This window comes from Microcaecilia unicolor, chromosome 3 (genome assembly GCF_901765095.1).
Source record: "Microcaecilia unicolor chromosome 3, aMicUni1.1, whole genome shotgun sequence".
Lineage (NCBI taxonomy): Eukaryota > Metazoa > Chordata > Amphibia > Gymnophiona > Siphonopidae > Microcaecilia > Microcaecilia unicolor.
This window is the reverse complement of record NC_044033.1, coordinates 266,383,243-266,403,293: the sequence shown is the minus strand read 5'-3', so window position 1 is coordinate 266,403,293 and position 20,051 is coordinate 266,383,243. Positions and strand designations below refer to the sequence as shown.

The window sequence follows — 20,051 nt, the reverse complement described above, 5'->3', positions numbered from 1 at the left end:
AAACCCACTGTACCCACATCTAGGTGCCCCCCTTCACCCGTAAGAGCTATGGTAATGGTGTACAGTTGTTGGTAGTGGGTTTTGTGGGGCTCAGCACACAAGGTAAGGGAGCTATGTATCTGGGAGCAATTTATGAAGTCAACTGCAGTGTCCCCTAGGGTGCCCGGTTGGTGTCCTGGCATGTCAGGGGGACCAGTGCACTACAAATGCTGGCTCCTCCCACGACCAAATGGCTTGCATTTGGTCGTTTCTGAGATGGACGTCCTTGGTTTCCATTATTGCCGAAAATCAGAAACGACCAAGTCTAGGGACGACCATCTCTAAGGACGACCAAATTTCAGGATTTGGGCGTCCCTGACCATATTATCAAAACGAAAGATGGACATCCATCTTATTTTCGAAAATACGGGTTTCCCCGCCCCTGGATGGGGGTTTTGCGAGGACATCCTCATCCAAACTTGGACGTCCCTTTCGATTATACCCCTCCACGTCTCATTAATCCATGCTTTTGAATATGTTCTGTAATTTTGTTCTTTATAATAGTCTGTACCATTTTGCCCGGCACTGTCAGACTCACCGGTCTATAATTTCCTGGATCTCCTCTGGAACCTTTTTTAAAAATTGGTGTTACATTGGCCACCCTCCAATCTTCCGGTACCACGCTTAATTTTAAGGATAAATTACATATTACTAACAATAACTCCGCAAGTTTATTTTTCAGTTCTATCAGTACTCTAGGATGAATACCATCCGGTCCAGATTTGTTACTCTTCATTTTGTAGAACTGCCCCATTACATCCTCCAGGTTTATAGAGAATTCATTCAGTTTCTCCGACTTGTCGGCTTCGAATACCATTTATAGCACCGGTATCTCACCCAAATCTTCCTCGGTGAAGACGGAAGCAAAGAATTAATTTAATCTCTCCACTACAGCTTTGTCTTCCCTGATCGCCCCTTTTACTTCTCGATCATCTAGTGGTCCAACCGATTCTTTTGCCGGCTTCCTGCTTTTAATTTACCTAAAAAAATGTTTACTATGTGTTTTTGCCTCCAACGCAATCTTTTTTTCGAAGTCCCTCTTAGCCTTCCTTATTAGCGCTTTGCATTTGACGTCACATTCCTTATGCTGTTTCTTATTATTATCAGTTGGTTCCTGCTTCCATTTTCTGAAGAATTTTCTTTTAGTTCTAAATAGCTAATGTGTGATATTAAATGTCATGATTAAATAAATACATAGAAACTCTGACTATAGAGCACCGGATTCATATTGAGCACCGGATTCTCAAAACATGATGTCTGTTTTTGAGGTCATTTATAGGGTTACCATATGGCTCCAGAAAAAGGAGGATGGATTGAGCCAGCCGGGTTTTACTTCCATTGCTTTCCAACCAGGAGAAAAAAAAATCTCTGCATGAATATAACAGTGCTAGGGTGTTCCTATATAACCAGCCCCTACAAATGACACACTGATTACGATTTATAACAAATTATTACTCTACCTATGAAAAGTTATTCCGTTAATATACATCATCTGTGTACATCCGTATACTGCACAAGCCAGCATGTTTGAAAATATATGGGAGATTAAATAAAAGTGCTACAAACAATAAGGAACAACAACGTGGATACAGCAACTCACTTGCTTTGTTTTGTGTACGACGCGACGATGACTGACGGCTGCGGGGTGGGGGGGATAGAGATTAATCTAATTGGCTTTCAACTGTTTGACGTCACCCGTTATCTAACCTCCTTGCTCACAAGTACCCTTCCCATGAACACTGAAAAGAAAAGAAGGCCGGCGAGGAGCATGCCGAGCAGCCGCCAATAACATGGCGGCTGCCACGCAGCAGCTCCCCGAACCGAGCAACCCTTCCCTTCCGGCTTCCCTCTGAATGACGTAGAGGAGAACCTCGCCCGTCATTGGCTGGCGGGCCGGAAGGGGCGGGGCTTCGGGGGATGCCCTCTTGCACCACTTAAAAGTCGCCGACGAGACAAGGGGAGTCTCTTGGTCGGCGGTTAGCGGTGCGGGAAATTTCACTTTTGTTTCCTTGCCATATATGTATATCGCTGCACTGCAGGGAATTTAGGCTCGCCTACGATTACTGTTGTCTCTTCACAGGCGGATGCTTAAAGAATCTGTACAATGTCACAGCAGCGGAGGCACCCGAGCCTGGGAACTCTGGGATGTGCTGGAACAACAGGCAAAAGGAAGATTGCCCGCTTCAGGCAAGGGACAGGAACACCCACTGCTGGCAGACCAATCACCTCGCTGGTTACACATGGCAGGTGGGACTCTGGTCTGGGGTGCAGTCCCAAGCTGGCTTGCCCGCTTCACGCAAGGGACAAGAACACTCACGGCTGGCAGACCAATCACCTCGCTGGTTATACATGGCAGGTGGGACTATGGTCTGGGGCGCAGTCCCAAGCGGGCGGATGCGCGGCCACGCTAAGGGCGGAGTCAAGGCTGGCCGTCGCGTGGGCGGAGATGTTGGCTCTCTAGCTGGATAAGCATGGCGGAGGGCTGGAGCATCTGCAATGTCCAACCCAAGGCTCGGGTGCTTCCTAGGGGCAGTTTAATGTGTTGTCAATAAAGCTGTGGCCATTTATTCCCAAAAATCTGTCTCATGCCTGTTTTGTGTGTGCTTGAGGGGAAAAGCGAGGGAGGGGGCGCGAGAGTGTGCAGCCTGCCTATGTTATACTAGAGCAGAGTGTCCTCCTCATGATCATAGAGGAAGACGAGCGGTAGTGCAGTGTGTCCTCATCGTAACCATAGAGATTAGAGAATCTTCCTAGTCACCATAGAGAAAATAGCAAGGAAGGCACATTCCTCAAACTGCAACACAGGGAGTGGATCAACACGGATAGACTATCCTTGTGTAACTATAGAGACAGAGGAGGAGTAGGCCAAACAATCTTTTTTATCATTACAAAGGAGGCTGCTGTTTCAGAGCTCTGATCCTGATTGCAAAGCGTGGCCACTGATATTAATCTCCCTGCAGGCTTCCTACATCCGAAACGTTAAAAAGTCTTCAAAGATGTCTGAGCAGCCATCAGCTTCCTGCACTGATATTACAGCATCAGAACGTGTGAGTAAACACACAACATCTCTTCCGATTATCACATCTGTGTTTTCACTAAGCACTAAAGAGGAGGAGGAGGCAAAGTATAGCCCTTACTGGGATTCTGAGGCAGGAGAAAATAGAAACAATTCCACAGCAAGGCTTCCTATTCTTACATCTGTTTTTTCATTACACATTAAAGAAGAGGCGAATTTAATCACTCAGAATGATTTTGTGCGCGAAGAAAATGCTAAAAAACCTACAGCAGGCAGGCAAGACCTCAATCCTATTTTGTTACAAAGTAAACAAGAGGATGAGAGAGACTGCAAGTGTGATTTGGACCTCCAGGAAGGAGGACGTAATAAACACAACCATGCAAGTAGTGGGTCAAAGAGCAGAGAAGGGGGAGAGGTGCAGTCCACAGGTCATGAAACCCTGAAACTGCGAGAAAACTTTCTTCTGTGTTCTAACCAGAGAAATAGCAGCCAAAGGCAGCCCAAGACAAAGAGAAGTCAGAGAATCTCTGTGAAGAAGAGACCCAATAAATTAAGGGATGTTGAAAACAGCTTTAGTAGGCCACAGAGCACCATAGTCCGAACCAGAGCTCAGGCAAGAAAACAACCATACGTTTGTGTTGAATGTGAGATGAGCTTCAGTAAAAACGCACAACTTACAGTACACAAGAAAACTCACACAAAAAGCAGACCTGACAGGAATAAAAGTTTCCAAGGACAAACACATTTGGAAAAAGGAAAAAGATTATATAAGTGTCCTGACTGTGGTAAAAGCATTCATAGCAGATCCTATATGGATATACATAGAAGAGTTCACTCAGGAGAGAAACCATTCAAATGCACAGAATGTGAGAAATGCTTCAGTTCAAATAGTAACTTGAAAGTACACACAAGAATCCATACAGGAGAGAGGCCTTTTAAATGCACTCAGTGTGAGAAAAGCTTCATAAAAAGTGGGCATCTTAAAACTCATATAAGGTTTCATACAGGAGAGAAGCCATACAAATGTACAAAATGTGATAAATGTTTCCCTACTTGCTCACATTTTTCAGCCCACATGAAATCTCATTTACTGAAACAGTTTAAATGTGCTGAATGTGGGAAAGATTTTATGAAATACTCACGTTTAATAAGTCACATGGGCACCCACGGCACTAGCTCTAAAGAAAAAAACTTTAAGTGCACTGAATGTGATAAGTGTTATTATACAAATTCTGCACTCAAAATCCATCTAAGAACTCACACAGGAGAGAGACCATATAAATGTACTGAATGTGAAAAATGCTTCTATGTAAAGACCGATCTCAATTTTCATACAAGAATCCACACAGGGGAAAAGCCATATGCATGTACTGAATGTGAGAGAAGATTTAGTTGGAAATCACATGTTCAAATCCATATGAGAACCCATACAGGAGAGAAACCATACAGTTGTACCGAGTGTGAGAAAAGCTTTATTGTGAGGTCAGTCCTCAAAGTACACATGAGAATCCACACTGGGGAGCGCCCATACAAGTGTAGTGAGTGTCATAAAAACTGCAGGGATTTGTCAGCTCTAGTAAAACATCAGAAACTTCACACAGGAGAGAGACCACATTCGTGTTCAACATGTGACAAAACGTTCATTTGTAAATCAGCTCTGGTAAAACACCAAAGTCGTCACTCAGTGGGAGCCCCACCTCCATGATGTCATCACCAGCAGACCCTATCTGAGACTCAGGTAGAGAGGAAGTCAATTAAAGAGAGTTCTGGCTCTTTCTGCTAGAAGCCCCATAGATGGTGAGTTGATCCATCTGAATGTACTTAGCATTCTGCTCCTGGATCTAGTCACTGGTACAAGTCCAGCCTCCTAAGATGTCATCAGGCCCAAATTATATCTGAAAGTTTGGAGGCAGAATACTCCCAAGAGACACACATCAAAAAGGATCAATTTTTTTTTTTGGAGTGACAGATACTGAAAGCTTTTAGCAGATGGATTTAATTGTGTTATGCTCTCTACTGTTAGTTACTAAGAGGGGATGGATGGATGGGAGATCAGAAGGAGGACTGTTTAGAATTTACAGTAATGTTTATAACATTTGGGGAATTATTGCCAAAACATTTGTAAACATGGTAAGGGGTAAATTTATAAAGCTTTATCCTTATGCAAAGTATGACAAGATCGTGCGTACTTGGCATTACTGGGGCTGAAGAGTAGGCAAGGTTGGGATGGAGTTAAAACTTTATATATATTTATACAGTATACACTTGTCCTTCTTTGAAGTGTATGTTTGTGCACTACTGGCACTGGATCTGGGTGCTTTTTTATGAAAGGCACATAAGATGACTGTCTTGGCATTATAAAATAGTTGCCTTTTTGACATTCCACATAGGAAGATTTGATACATTTCCTCCCCACATCAAACCATTTATGTTCAGTATCTTCATAATCATCACAAATATATACAATTCATTTTTAATGTATTTTTCTTATGATGTAGATGGTCACTTTTAACACTGTGCAAAGTCCACAGATACTTCACTTTGAAAATTGCTGTAGGAAAAAGTTCCACAGCCATCTGCATCTGTTCTTTTGTATATAAGTTTTCCATCTAAACATGCATACATTTAACAATGCAAAAGTGCATGTGTTATTTTATTCCCTGCTCTGGGAATACCTCTGTTTAAATAAGCAGGTAAAAGGATGAGCTATGTTGAACAAAAATGCCTATTACCCACTTACAGAGTAGGCAAATAGCTCATTTCTGTGGATAAAATGCTGGCTTCTTGTGTAATTCTGATTGTTATCGACATAGTTGTAATAAACTGTCCCAGTGTTTTGGATATATCATTTTTATTGATTTTTAAACTTAAACAGAAATAAACTGTTAAGTGAAATACAGCCTTTAGAAACATTATTATTACAGGAATTCTTTTTCTCATAACATAATAACATTAGGCTTCCTTAGACCCCGATTAAGAGGGGGGGGGGGGGGTAGGAATTAGTGAAGATTACATTTATTATATAAAAAAAAAGTTATAAAGGAAAATATGTCGCCAACATTCTCGTTTTAATCCCAATAAGTCTCTATTGTTGTTTTGAGTCTAGGAAAGATTTTAGCTGATCAGGTATATAAAACACATATTTTATCTGATTTAACCTTACAACACATTTACATGGATATGCAAGAAGGAAAGATCCTCCTAATTCTATAATTTCTGACCTCATGGTAAGAAACAATTTTCTCTTTTGTTGTGTGACCTTTGTCATATCTGGATAAATCCAAATTTTTTGTCCTCCAAATGTATGATGTGTAGATTTAAAATAGAGTCTCATTACTGAGTTTAAATCCTGCTGAAAAATGAATGAGACAAACAAGGTCGTCATCCAATGACTGTTCCAAAATGGCAGTAATATTATTTGTATCTATAGATTTCTCTCCCTCTGCTTTTTTTTATTGTATTTGGTAGAAAATATATTTTATTCAGTGGGGGAATTGCTTCCTGTGGAAAATTCAAGTTTTCTCTCAAAAATCTTGTAAAAACATCTAACGGGGAAACCCCCAGAGGTTTAAGAAAATTAAGCAGTCAAAGGTTTAATCTCCTATTAAAATTCTCCATTTGTGACCGAGATGGAGTGTCATTAGATATATTATATGTAGACATAATAGGGAACTCAAGAGATTGTTACAAGATTACTTAAATGATATGTCATGCTCCCCCATGCTCGTAAAGGAAGGGAGGAATATAGAAAGCCGATGGCAAAGCCTAACACATGCAGATTGGTGTGAGTTTTTTTTTTTTAATGTTTCTCCTATTGGAACGTATATACTTCTAGCACATACTGCAATGTTATTAATAAAAAAAGAGTGGAAATGAAGGATAGGGTAGGGAAGGACTGGGGTGGGGGGGACAAAACTGTTAAAAGTTTGAGGACTGCAGTTATCATCCTGTCTTTGCTGTAATTGTATTGATATACGAATTGATGGAAAAGCGCATTGTTGGATGTCTTTATTCTGATTTACTGTTAATCAAACATGCTGGAATGTAGTTGCTTCCGGGGGCTATCAGAGTCCAAGCCCCTTGGGAATCATTGCGTTATGGCCGTTTAGGTGTTAGTGGGGGACAGCAAGGGGGAGGGAAGGAAGTTGGGGGTTAGGGATAGGCTTACACATATAAAAATGTTGATGATAGATGTCTGCAGAGAAGTGTACTTGATTGTTATTGATACGATTGTATCCGATGCATCATACTATGTCTGTTATATTGGATTGTCATCAATAAAAAAATTGTTGAAACAAAAAAAAAAATTCTCCATTTGTTCAATCTTTCTTCTTATTTCTGTGTTATCTTTTATTGCTGCCATTTTAAATTCTGTTGTTTGAGTCATCTCTTTCTTTAAAGTTTCTATCTTAGAGGAAAAATCTTGTTTAACTATATCTATGGAGTCTTTCAGGTCTTCCACTGTAGAATTCAAAACTTTTACCTCTGCAGAGGACTGTCGCAAGGTTGTTTCCATATCCAATAACTTCAGCCATATCTGACCAAGGCTTACCTCCAGCTCTTTCCCCGCAAATATCGTTGTTACCGCAGGGTCGGTCACCCCACTGGGCCCACCAACATCTACCTTTCCGGTTTCCTATGGGTTCCCCTCCCGACTCACTGCGATTGCAGGGCATGGAGGAATCATAGAGCTCGGCGGGGGAGATAGAGATGTTTCCTCTTCCAGCGGGGTAACTGCTTCACCGGCTCCTCCCGCTATGGAATCCGTCCCGCCAACTTCATGAGAGAGAGCGGGGAGAAGCGCTCCAAACCTGGCCTCGTCGGTAGGTTTGGGAACTATCCGGACGACCCCCTTGCGTTTCGAGTGAGGCATTCTTTTTAAGAGGTAAAGAAATTCAGCGAAGCTTAGTTGGAGCTGCTTACAGAGCCTCCGCTCCCGGCGCCATCTTGACAGACCCCCCCCCCCACCCCCGTACCAGTTTTTAGTAAGAGTATGGGGAGGGATTTTATATATACAGTACCTAGATATATTTCATATTTTCTGTTTATATTGTATTTGATGATTTATATTATGTATGTGTGGTATTAAGCCTATTATATCAAGTTTTGGATATGGACTGCACAAATTCATGCATAAACACAGTTATGTTACACTACTTAAGGGAAAGATTGTGCATTAAGGGAAAGATTGTTTTTATGCACAAAACTCACAAGTTCAAGTAGGTGCAGAAGTTCAGCATCAGAAAGGAAAAGTAGTTTCTAATTGAGAGGGTACTTTTCAAATCCTCATTTACCCACAGAAGCCCCTCCCCCCCATAGCACCTGTTTAAAATGAGGTGGGTGCAAGTGTGTGTGCCAAAATAGGAGACCCATGTGGCAGACGGCTGCATTTTGAAAGGAAACCTTGTATGAACCAAATGTTTAAGTTTCTATGTTGGTTCCAGACCAAGCACAGATGTTCCCAGGCCATGGTCATATAGGGATTTGCATATACACCTATAATTTTGAAATTCATGCATAAGTGGGTAAATTAACTCTTAAAATGTTTGTATGGCAAAGAGCAGGTCTAAGCATGTACACATATGTTCCCTGGGGTAATTACAATATGTAAATGTGTACTTTTGCTTAGAATCTCTAACAAGGGAAACCAATCACAGACTGTGTCAGCAATGGATAATAACCGGCTGGGGTTTCCAAGGTTGCAAAGAACTGGTACTGTGCTGGCTTAGAACCTGTTGATATTATATACACTTATTTTTCTAAAATGGATGATTATACTGCACACACCTTGTGCATACATGTCCATTTCTCCTTTAATTTCAGAACAGGTTCTACATTGGCAGATTCTGTTCTAAAATACTGAAACTTGAGACACAATGACCTGCATGTCTCAATTCCTACTTCTACAACCTGTCTAAAATGGGGCCGTTAACATAATAGTTATGCTCTGGAACAAGTGGTAAAAGCAGTTAATTTAGCAAGGTTTAAAAAAGGTTTGGAGAAATTCCTGGAGGAAAAGTCCATTATTAAGGTAGCCCTATGAAAAGCCAATGCTTACCCTTGAGGTTAAGTAACATGGAATCTTGCTACTTTTTGGGACTCTGCCAGGTACTTGAGATCTGGACTGGCTGCTGTAGGAAAGAGTATACTGGGCTTGATGGACTCTTGGTCTGACCCAGTAGAGCAACTCATATGTTACGTGCTGCCATAGTGGGTTGTTTTTTTTGTGGCTTCTACATTTTTGCCAAGGAATACTCTTCTTAAAATAAAAATACACTGGACTGAGGGGCTTCCAAAAATGAAGACAGAAATTTTTGGCTGCATGGGACTCTTACTTATACTCTCGTTTACATCGTGCCAGAAGCAATGTTACCAATACCATTGGAGGACCTTCTCAACAACTTTGAACATTACTCTGGATTCAGTTGTGTTCTTTCTTAGTTTTTGGATATTTGGTGGGGTTAGGAGGAGGGATTTTTTTTCCTTTTATCTTTTTTCATTGTCTTGGGGAGGACTATTTACAAATTCTCTATAATTTTGTTGTTGTTTCCGGGCCATTTTGGGGGTGGGGGGAGCCCTTATCGCTACCCATTGAGGTGGCGGTAAGGGCTCCTGCGTTATCTCGGCAGTAATTACCGCCGGATACACTCTGGTGCTACAAAAATAAATGCATTTTTGTAGCGCCAGAAATGACAGCACACTAAGGGTTGGGAAGTACCACTGGGCTGCTGCGGTAGCCTGGCAGTACTTCCTGTATAGCGAGTGGTAAGCTCGCATTGGGCTTATTGCCGCTTAGTAAAAGGAACCCTTAATAAATACATATGTGGGTCGCCGGGGAGGCAGCGGAGGTTCTTAGCAGTATGGAGGGCATATTTAAGTACAGTCTTTCCTTGGGTGCGCAGCCAAATATTGAATAGGCTTCCGTGGGGTAGACAGTTACCACAACTCCAAAAGCAGTGCTTCCAGGAAAGGGGGAAGGTAATTGGGTTAGGGCTCGGGAGGTGGTGGGGAGGGGTGGAAAGACACAACTATTGGGGGGATATTAGTTTTAGGTCCTAGTTGCAGGGCGGGGGACAATTGTTTATTGGAACTGGGTAGTAGGCAAGGGGAGGGTATGGAGGTTTCACTGTGTTAGTTTTTGGTGCCTACTGTATTTGGTGCGAAGATTGGCTGATAGAATCTTTCCCAGTACTAGCGGACGCACTTGTCTCATGGTATAGAATTAGTAGGGGAAGGGACTGGTAAGGTAGGCATTTATTGGGAATCGGTTAGTATATGGGCAAGCTTCTAGAAAGGAGATATGCTTGTCTATAATGAAGCTGGTGATATAACATGCAGTTTCACACTCTTGTTTTTTTTTCATTTATAAACGTTTGGAATATAATTGAGCTTTGGGGGTGGGAGAAAAGATGAAGAACAAATTTTGAGGACACCAAGTCAATGGTTGTGGAATGTTGTTTTCTTTAATACTCACTGTTGTTAAAGCAATAAGAGACTATTATGTTGTTACCTCAATAAAAAATTGTTAAAACTTAATAAATATATGTATTTCATTCCATTATATTGTATGTTACTGTTTGGGTTTTGGTGTTTGACCAAGCAGAGAATATATATAAGGTTTTATACATAAGTGTAAAGGCAGTGGAAGAACTTCAACACACTTCTGACTGGTTAAATACATTATGAGCTAGATTCAATAAATGGTGCTAAATCGGCACAAAAAAAATAAGCGCGCAATGCTATTTTATAATGAACACTCAAAGGTGACCTCCCATTACAGAACAGCATTGAGTGCCAATTTCGATACCCAAATTTGGACACCAGGACTTACATCTGTGCACCCGAATCCAAATTACTGCTGATTTTTTTGTCAAATTAGCACCCAATTAGTACTAATTGGCTCATTAGCCAATTTAGTTGGGTGCACATCTTGGATCGGTGCCCAAATATTGGTGTTCAATTTTGGGTGCCACATATAGAATCCAGGGGTATATATTAAATTTCAGATGTCTATGTATCCCTTTTCTATCTTGTTCCTAGATATTCAGATCTTCAAGATTCTGATTGCTTTTATGAACATATTTATCCCCATCAGAAAACACGCCATTAGTTGCTGGTAATCTAGTGGATAAAGTTCAAGATTACCAACTCCAGTATAACTCAAGATTAGCAACTTCAGTAGTTGGAGCCTAAGCACAGTGTCGGGCAGACTTTTATGGTCTATGTCCCAGAAATGGCAAAGAAAGACCAGGATCAAGTATTTTATATCACCGATAATAAGGGTGACTGTTGGGCAGACATGTCTTTATCTGCCGTCATCTACTAGGTACTATTACTATTTTGATTCCTAAGGCCATGAATAGGATAGTTCCTGCCTATTTGCAGTTTCAAATGAGTTCTCACTCATTACAGTCTTCTGACACTGGCTTACATGTGTTTACTATCAGATTTGCTCACAGCTCTGGAACTCATCTTGTGATATTAGGACTGAATCCGATTGCTTTCTGGCATGAAAGTTAAAGCTTATTTTTTGGTTTAGCCTTTGACCCTTTTTCTTAATGTTGTGTTGTTCTGCTTAATGCTATGCAAACATTTGCTTACATTATGCTTGCTTACTCTTGTAACCTGTCTGGAACAAATGTGTTTTGGAGTGATGATTTTTTTTTTTAAAGAAAGCTTATAAAATAAAAATAAAACACCACAGGCTGTGACATTTTGAAAGGCTGATCATTCTGTTTTACATTTTCAAAGTTATCATCCATAATATCTTCAAATAGAATTTGTCAGTTTTCCAGTTTGAGAAGACCTTGTTCTACAGTTCTGTAATGTACATGACAAGCTGCCATAATGGAATATATATATATATATATATATATATATATATATATATATATATGAACAGTGAGTACCCTAATGTGTAAAAGTCTTCTAAATGAAACCAGTGGACTAGGACATTAATTCCCAAAACTGGTCCTGGAGGTACCGCAGCCAGTCAGGTTTCCAGGATATCAACGGTGAATATTCATGAGACAGATTTGCATGCAGTGGAGGCAATGCATACAAATCTCTATCATGAATATTCATCGTGGATATCCTGAAAACCTGACTGGCTGGGGTGCCCCAGGACCAGGTTTGGGAAAGTGGAATACAGGGTTCTCCTGCTAAGTAAGCACAACAAAAGATGAAGGTGACCCATCTTTGATACATAAGAATTACCATACTGGGTCACCAGTACCTGCAGGATCCCAAAAAGTATATAATTGCAAAAAGGGGGAAAAAGCCTACTCCATAAAACAACCACAAAAAGCATAATCGTCAAGAATGTTTCTAAACCTGCATTACCCAAACTGTAAAGGACTAAAATACAAATCAACATATGCATCCAGCTTTTCCTACATTTGCACCCAGCTCTGGAATGCATTACCTAGAAACATTAGAACTGTGAACACCCATCTAAAATTCCGAAAAGACCTCAAGACTCACCTCTTTCGGACAGCCTACCCAGCAGACCCAAACTAATTCATGAACAATAATCACATCAATTGAACTAAGCAATGAACAATACCCCTTCCACATAATCCTATTACTTCAAACTGTACGAATTTTACCACTCCAGTTATATTTAAGTGTACTTCTACCCTTATCCTACTCTGTATTGTTCACTAGAAGCTGTAGTCTCATCCCCGGAGACTTAGCCTCATTGGGATTACTTCTGTCTATATGCTACTATATATTCATCCCAGAGTTGTATTCTCTTTTCCGGAACCTTATCAGTTTCCTTGCACCTATTGTTACTCTGTTTTCCACTCTGTATATATTCCCGGAGTTGGTACTCTCCTCTTCAAAACCTGTAAGCCACATTGAGCCTACTGCTATGTGGGAAAATGTGGGATACAAATATAATAAATAAATAAGGAAGTAATGGCAACATGACAATATACATTAAGCTATTCTTTTTTTTTTTTTTTTTTTCAAATTGAGAAAAATGTCAGGGAGGCATCAGAAATTCACTTATAATAAATAGGCCATTGGTTCTCTTATAGCTCCAGCTATTCCAAATCCCAGCCTATATAACAAAATCAGTTACATTAATTTCCTTTTACAGGCACCCTTAAAGTTACTTTCAACATATCTTCGGCAGAGTATTTTGCTACAGCCCTTATGAGCGCTTTGGCAAGATCTGACTAGATATTGAGGCATAGATTCCAGTACTTCAGATCTCTTACCTATCTGGGGCAGTGCAGCATTTCTTCCAGGTACCGATAATGGGGTTTTCAGAAATTGGGAGCGAAAATATATTGCGTTTAGAACATGTACTACAACCAGATGGTAGGTTATTACCTTTGAGGATACTGGGAGATACTCTGGTTTATTTAAATGATGTTTATACTTACCGTCAAATGAGGCATTACCTTTCTACCCTGAACTTAGCTGCTTTGTCTGCTAAACAGTTTTAGACTTCACTTACTTTCAAAGATAATCTGCAAGGTTAGCAGTATCTGAACTTCACAAAGCTCTTTTAGACATTTCACCTTCAAAATTTATGGCAGATTTGATGGCAAAGTGGTGTGCATTTCAATTGCTCACTTCCTAGGATCCTTTTAAAGCTAATTTCTAGAATATCTGATTTGATAGTTAATGCTGAGTTGCGGGAGTGCCAATTTCATAGTATTCAAACCCACATTTTTAAAATGCGTGGGACTGATTCACCGCTTTACCAGAAATGTGCCCAAGCTCCTAATTTCTTTATTCATGCTTTTTGGGAATTTCCTAGCATTTGCTCTTTTTGGAGATAGATTGTTTACTAACTGGAACAATTATGAGGCACATCAATTTCATTTTCTGCATCTGGTTTTCTTTTGGACAGGCATGAGTTTTTACACTGCAGAAAAGAGGTGGCCTTTTACTTAAGGACATAAGAATAGCCATAGTGGGTCAGACTAATGGTTCATCTAGGCCAGTATCCAGTTTCCAACAGTGGCCAAACTAGGTCAGAAGTACATGGCAGAAACCCAAATAATAGCAACATTCCACGCTACTACTCCTAGGGCAAGCAGTGGAATCCCCATGTCCATCTCAGTGCTTGTCTTTTCCCAGTATGGCGGTGCTTATGCTTACTTCCACCAGGTCTCATAGATGCCTATTATATCTATCTTTTCATTTAGTGCAATGTATTCTTACTCTCCCATCTTGTTTCTTAGGCTTCTAGCATTTGCATATAGACATTTCATACAAAGGGCCCTGTTTACTAAGGCATGTTAGTATTTTCAACGCACCTACAATTAGCACGTGTGCTGTGTAGGCGCCTTTAGGGATATTGTAGGTGTGTACACAGTTAACACATGTACATGGTTAATGTGTGTTAAAAATGTTAACATGCCTATAACATGGCTTAGTAAACAGGGCCCATTGTTTGTTATTACTATTTACAACTTGCTCAGCAGTTAACAGTGATAATATGCAATCTTGAAAATCTGTCTGCTCTTTATTTATTTATTTTTTTAAAGTATTTTTATTACTTTTTTAACATACATGGAACATATGCTAATAACAACAATTGAACCAGTTTCCTGAATGTTCAATCCTCTACTCCCTCCCCCCCCCCCCCAACACATAATATTGATAATGACCGTTATGTCTACATGGTGCTGCTTTGTCCTAGTACCATATTAAGGAGTTACTATAAGTTTGGGTGCATCCAAATCCACGCCAGCTGCCAGTCTCCATGCTGTATACTTGTCCCATTGTTTATAGAATTGTGTAATCCGTCCTGCCTTTATTGCAGTTATTTTAGACATCTGATAGAGATAATCCATCTTATGTACCACCTTTATCACTGGCGGCATTGTGGGTTGTTTCCACGCCGACGCCAATGCAATCTTCCCTGCGACCAGCCACACCGAGGCCAGCCGATGTGCTGTCGATGGAATGGCTGCCGGTTGAAAATGCAATAGGCACGTCTCAGCCTTAAAGTCATATGGTTTCCCTATGATTTTTTCTAGCGTCTGAATTAGCTCCAACCAATACCCCTGCGCCTTGGGGCATGTCCACCATATATGAGTCATATCACCTATTTCCCTACACCCCCTCCAGCACCACCCGTTGCCTTTCCTATACATTTTTGCTATTTTGTGAGGAGTCAGATACCATTGATACAACATTTTATATTCACTTTCTACTAGGGAACTAGAGATGGAAACTCTTGGCATATACGTCAGTGCCTTATCCCACTTTTTGGTATCATAGCTTATCTTTAAAGCTTTTTCCCACCTTTGGGTGTAATATACTAGTGGATTATAATATGATCCTAACCCTCTATATAGTCGAGATATACACCCTCTTTGACATCCTCCTCCCAAAGCCATCTCTAAGGCAGTATCCTCTATGGTCAGTTCCCTTTTAGCCCTCCTACTTACATAGTCCCAGATTCTAGTATAGTGATAAAGGTGTGACCCTGGCAAATCAAATTCTTCTTGCAATTCTGCGAATGGTATCATACTCCCTTCTGCCCATATTTGGTTTAGAGCTACCAACCCCTTTTGTTTCCATATTCGAAACACATTGTCTGCTGCCCCTATAGGACAGCCCATAGCTGTCTGTATCTTCATGCGCCTAAAGTGTTTCCTATCTGGAAGGAACTTCTGTCGCAGGGTACTCCAAGTTTGTAAGGGAAAACGTACTGCGGGGGGCGCCCGTCCTATACATGTTAATAATTGTCTCTGCGGGGCCCATAGTATAGCGTCTAATTGCTCCATACCCAACCAATGCTTCTCAATTTGTATCCAGGGCTTTACAATGTTGGAACCCCATGCCACCAGCACACGTAATTGTGCAGCTTGATGATATTGGATGAAATTGGGTACCCCCATGCCCCCCTTGTCTTTAGGTTGGAACATGATAGCTGCCCTTACTCTAGGTGGTTTATGTTGCCATATGTAAGCAAATACTTTGTGATGTAAGCGACGAAAGAATTGTTTGGGGATCGGCAGGGGCAGTGCCAAAAATAAATATAGAATCTTTGGCAGGACCATCATCTTTACCGCTGATATCCGTCCCAACCATGATAGCTCCAGCCCTTCCCACCTCTCTAATTCCTGGAACAATTCTCGAATTTTGTGAGGAAAATTTGCCTCATAGAGATCTGCTATTTTAGCTGTAAGATTGATCCCCAAATATCGCAGTGATCGAGTAACCCAGCGGAATGAATACCTCTGGCGCAGCGACTGCTCCAGCTCCTCGGGTAGGCCCACCCCATTATTTCTGATTTGTCCATGTTCACCCGGAATCCCGATAGCCTCCCATACTCTTCTAAGTTTTTCATTACCCCTGGCAGTGATTCCTGAGAGTGAGTTAGTGTAAGCAAAATGTCGTCTGCAAACAACATTATCTTATAGGTCTCTGCGCCCAGGGTCAGACCATGTATACCAGTATGTTGTCTAATATGTTGGGCCAGCGGCTCCATTGTAAGCGCGAACAACAGTGGGGATAGCGCGCAGCCCTGGCGGGTTCCCCGCCCTAGATGTATTAGCTCAGAGCTTGATCCGTTAATTCGCAGTGAAGCAATGGGATTGACATACAACAATGCAAGCCATGAGGTGAACTGTCCCGAAATGCCCATCTGCTCCAATACTGAAAACATGAACGCCCAGCGGACCCGATCAAACGCCTTTTCGGCGTCTAGTGATAATAGTAGTGTTGGCTGCTTCGTGTCCCCCGCTTCATGAATGAGATGGATCGCTCTACGTATATTGTCAAATGTCTGTCTCCCTCCTATGAACCCCGTTTGGTCAGCATGGACCAATTTCGGCATCACCCGCTGTAATCGGTGGGCTAGGATTTTAGTGAAGATTTTATAATCTGAACCTAGCAAAGAAATTGGGCGGTAAGATCCACATTTTTGAGGATCTTTTCCAGGCTTCAATAAAAGTGTTATAGTTGCCAGTCGCCACGAATACGGTAGCTCTGTTTGAGAGTCCATTTCGTTAAATACTCGGACCAGTACCGGGGCCAACAGATACTGTACTTTTTGTAATATTTATTTGTGTACCCGTCGGGGCCCGGGGCCTTCCCATTCGGTAGATCCCGGATGGCCCACTGCACCTCCTCCAACGTGATTGGGTTGGACAATGCCTCAGCTTCCCCTGCTGTCAACTTTGGAAGTCTTGCCTGGTTCAGATAGTTCTGAGCCTCTTGCGGTGTTGCTAATTCTTCAGCCTGGTATAACCCCTGATAAAATTTATAAAAGACATCCTTAATGTCCTCAGGTTTAGTGCATATTTTCCCCTCGTCTGTGCGGATTGTGTGTATATAGGAGTTTAAAGCACGCTTCTTCAGCTTATATGCTAATAATCTCGATGTTCTATTACCAAATTCGAAATGTGTTTGCCTGACCTGTTGTAGCCGTTCTGCTACGTCCGCTAACTGTAGTTCCCTCAAGGCTAGCTGAATAGCATGTATACGATTTTGATCGTGCTTTGATAAAGGTTGCTGTTGAGCTTGCAAGGTCAAGCCTAGCAATTCCGCGTATAAGGCTTGTGTATGTGCATTCACTTGCTTCTTGATGTGTGCTTGAATCGCTATTATTTTCCCCCTGATTACTGCTTTTAGGCCCTCCCATAATATCTGCGATGTGACCTCCCCATTGTCATTAATGGCTAAATATTCCTTTATCTCTGCTTCTAGGCGGGTAATCACTGTAGTGTTTGCTAGCAACTCATCGCTAAAGCGCCACGCTGGAGTCTCTGGGGGTCTCACCACCCACTCTAACTCCAGTGTAACCGGTGCATGGTCTGACCACGTTCTTGGGAGTATTGATATTTCTTCTACTTTGGAGAATATGTTGGGAGGCCCCAGCCACATATCTATGCGTGAGTGTGAGTTATGAACCACCGAGTGGTATGTGTACCCCCTGGACTGTGGGTGTCATTGGTGCCATATATCTATTAAGTGCCAAGTCCCCAAGAACTTGTGCAACTGGGCTCTTTCTGATTGAGCATATCGCACTCCCCCTGTTGAGTTATCTAGCTTTGGATGCAGCGTCAGGTTAAAATCACCGCCCACTAATAAAGTGCCATCGATATTCTTACTCAGTACCTTGGATACTTCCTTATAAAAGGCGCCTTGGCGTTTGTTAGGGGCATATATGTTTAATAAAGAAAGCGTCTCATTCCCCAGTCTCACTATCAATAGTAAATATCTACCCTCCCTGTCCCTTATTACGTTCTGCACTTGCCAAGGGTACTTGTTGGCCAATATGATGAGGACTCCCTTTTTCTTTTTTTCTTTGTGGTTAGATGCAAAATATATATGTCGACCTTTGCCCCCTTGACAGAGATGTTCCCTATCTGGTAGCAAGTGTGTTTCTTGTATAAAGGACACATCTGCCTTTAAGCGCTGCATCTCTTTAAATAGCAGCTGGCGTTTTATAGGGGAATTTAGTCCCTTAACATTGAGGGTCACGCATTTTATTCTACTCATCCCCAGAACTTGCAAAATAATCTATGGTTCATGCCCTCTAACTGATAGCTCACCATTAACTCCCTTATTATGTTAGACACGGTCATCAATTTTCCTCGCTTGTCCCTTCTACCTCCCTTCCCCCCATCCATCCCATTCTCCCTCTTCCCTCCTAATTGGCACAACTGTACCCCGTGCATAGGTGTGCCTTTGGGAAAGAGACCTCACCCCCCTCTTTACACATACAAATATTTGGCATAACCCACCCGCAGAACAGTATCAAACCAGCAAACTGTAAAATATAACAAACCTACCACTTTTCATAAACCAAATGTACATCTTATAACAGAGTAAATTTATCTATTGATACCATATCTGTAAGTCTCATTCTGTAGATGATCTTCCCACATCAACTGCTATTCTTTGTTTCTGTTTTTGGTTTTTATTTTATTTTTTAATTGTTTCTTTTGTTCCTGCTCTTCTTCCACTTTCTGTTGCTCATTGTCCACTGGCTTCCAACACGGATCTTAAACGGGGGTCCGAGTATTGTCGCTGAAGGCGTCCCTTGCCCTTTGTAACTCTTTGCCAGCGCGGTTTGGGCGGTTTAGCCGTGGCGGATGGATGCATTGAATTCCCTTCCTTAGCGCAAGAACCGTCAGGCAATATCTCTCTTGCTTCCTCCAGGTTTCGTATTTGATGAAGCTTACCGTCTTTATAGAAGCGCAAAGCAAAGGGATAGCTCCAACGGTATCGGATCCCCTCAGTTTGTAGCAATTGTGTGAAGGGTTTCAATTCTGCTCGCCTCTTCAAAGTGCAAGCCGCTAAATCTTGATAGCAATGTACAGCATACGAATCCCACTTGAAATCCGATGCCGCCCGGGACGCCTGCATGATCTTTTCTTTTAGTTTAAAGTCCGCAAAACATGCAATGAGGTCCTGCGGCTTATTTGCTCTTGGCGGTCCCAACGCCCGATGGGCGCGAACAATCTGAATCTCTGCTGGTTGCTTATTGATTTGTATCGTGGTCAGCAATGTACTTGCGATCTTCTGCGCCACCCCCTCACAGTCAGCATATGTTGGAACCTCTGGGAGTCCTCTAAACCTTATATTATTTCTTCTGCTGCGGTTCTCCAAGTCCTCCAGCTTGTCCCAAATCTGTTGTGACTCTTGTTTAAACTCAGCTGTATGGCGGTTTAAGCTCTGTATTGCTTCGGCCTGCTCCTCCAGCCTTTCCTCATTCTCTGCCACGTGGACGCCAAGCGCCCCTTTCTCTCCTCTCAGGTCCGCCCCCAGCGCCGCGAGGTCCGAGCGCATGGCCTTAAGGTCTGATTGAATTTCCTTCACCCAGGAGCCGATGTCTCGCAGGGTGGTCTCCTCCTGTCCCAGGCCGTCCCCCGACTCAAACAAAGGTGGGGAATCATCTTCTTGCTGTTCGACTGGTGAATCGGGTGGCTGATCCGTCGAGGCGTCGCCATGTTTGTTCGCGGTTGCGTTCGCGTATGCGAATGCCGACAAATCGACCACGGAGGCTTGTGATGCC

General features: G+C 42.0%; 2 protein-coding genes across 4 annotated transcripts in view; one reads left to right on the top strand and one right to left on the bottom strand.

Annotated features, from left to right (window-relative positions):
• MOCS3 (molybdenum cofactor synthesis 3) overlaps positions 1–20,051 on the bottom strand; it is a 158,116-nt gene that overhangs the window by 87,744 nt on the left and 50,321 nt on the right. The window lies entirely within an intron of this gene.
• LOC115466669 (gastrula zinc finger protein XlCGF57.1-like) lies at positions 2,842–8,961 on the top strand. The gene is made up of 2 exons (XM_030198068.1): positions 2,842–5,888; positions 8,035–8,961. Exon 1 carries the CDS (start codon positions 3,036–3,038, stop codon positions 4,758–4,760), a length of 1,725 nt encoding a protein of 574 aa, XP_030053928.1. The 5' UTR covers positions 2,842–3,035; the 3' UTR covers positions 4,761–5,888; positions 8,035–8,961.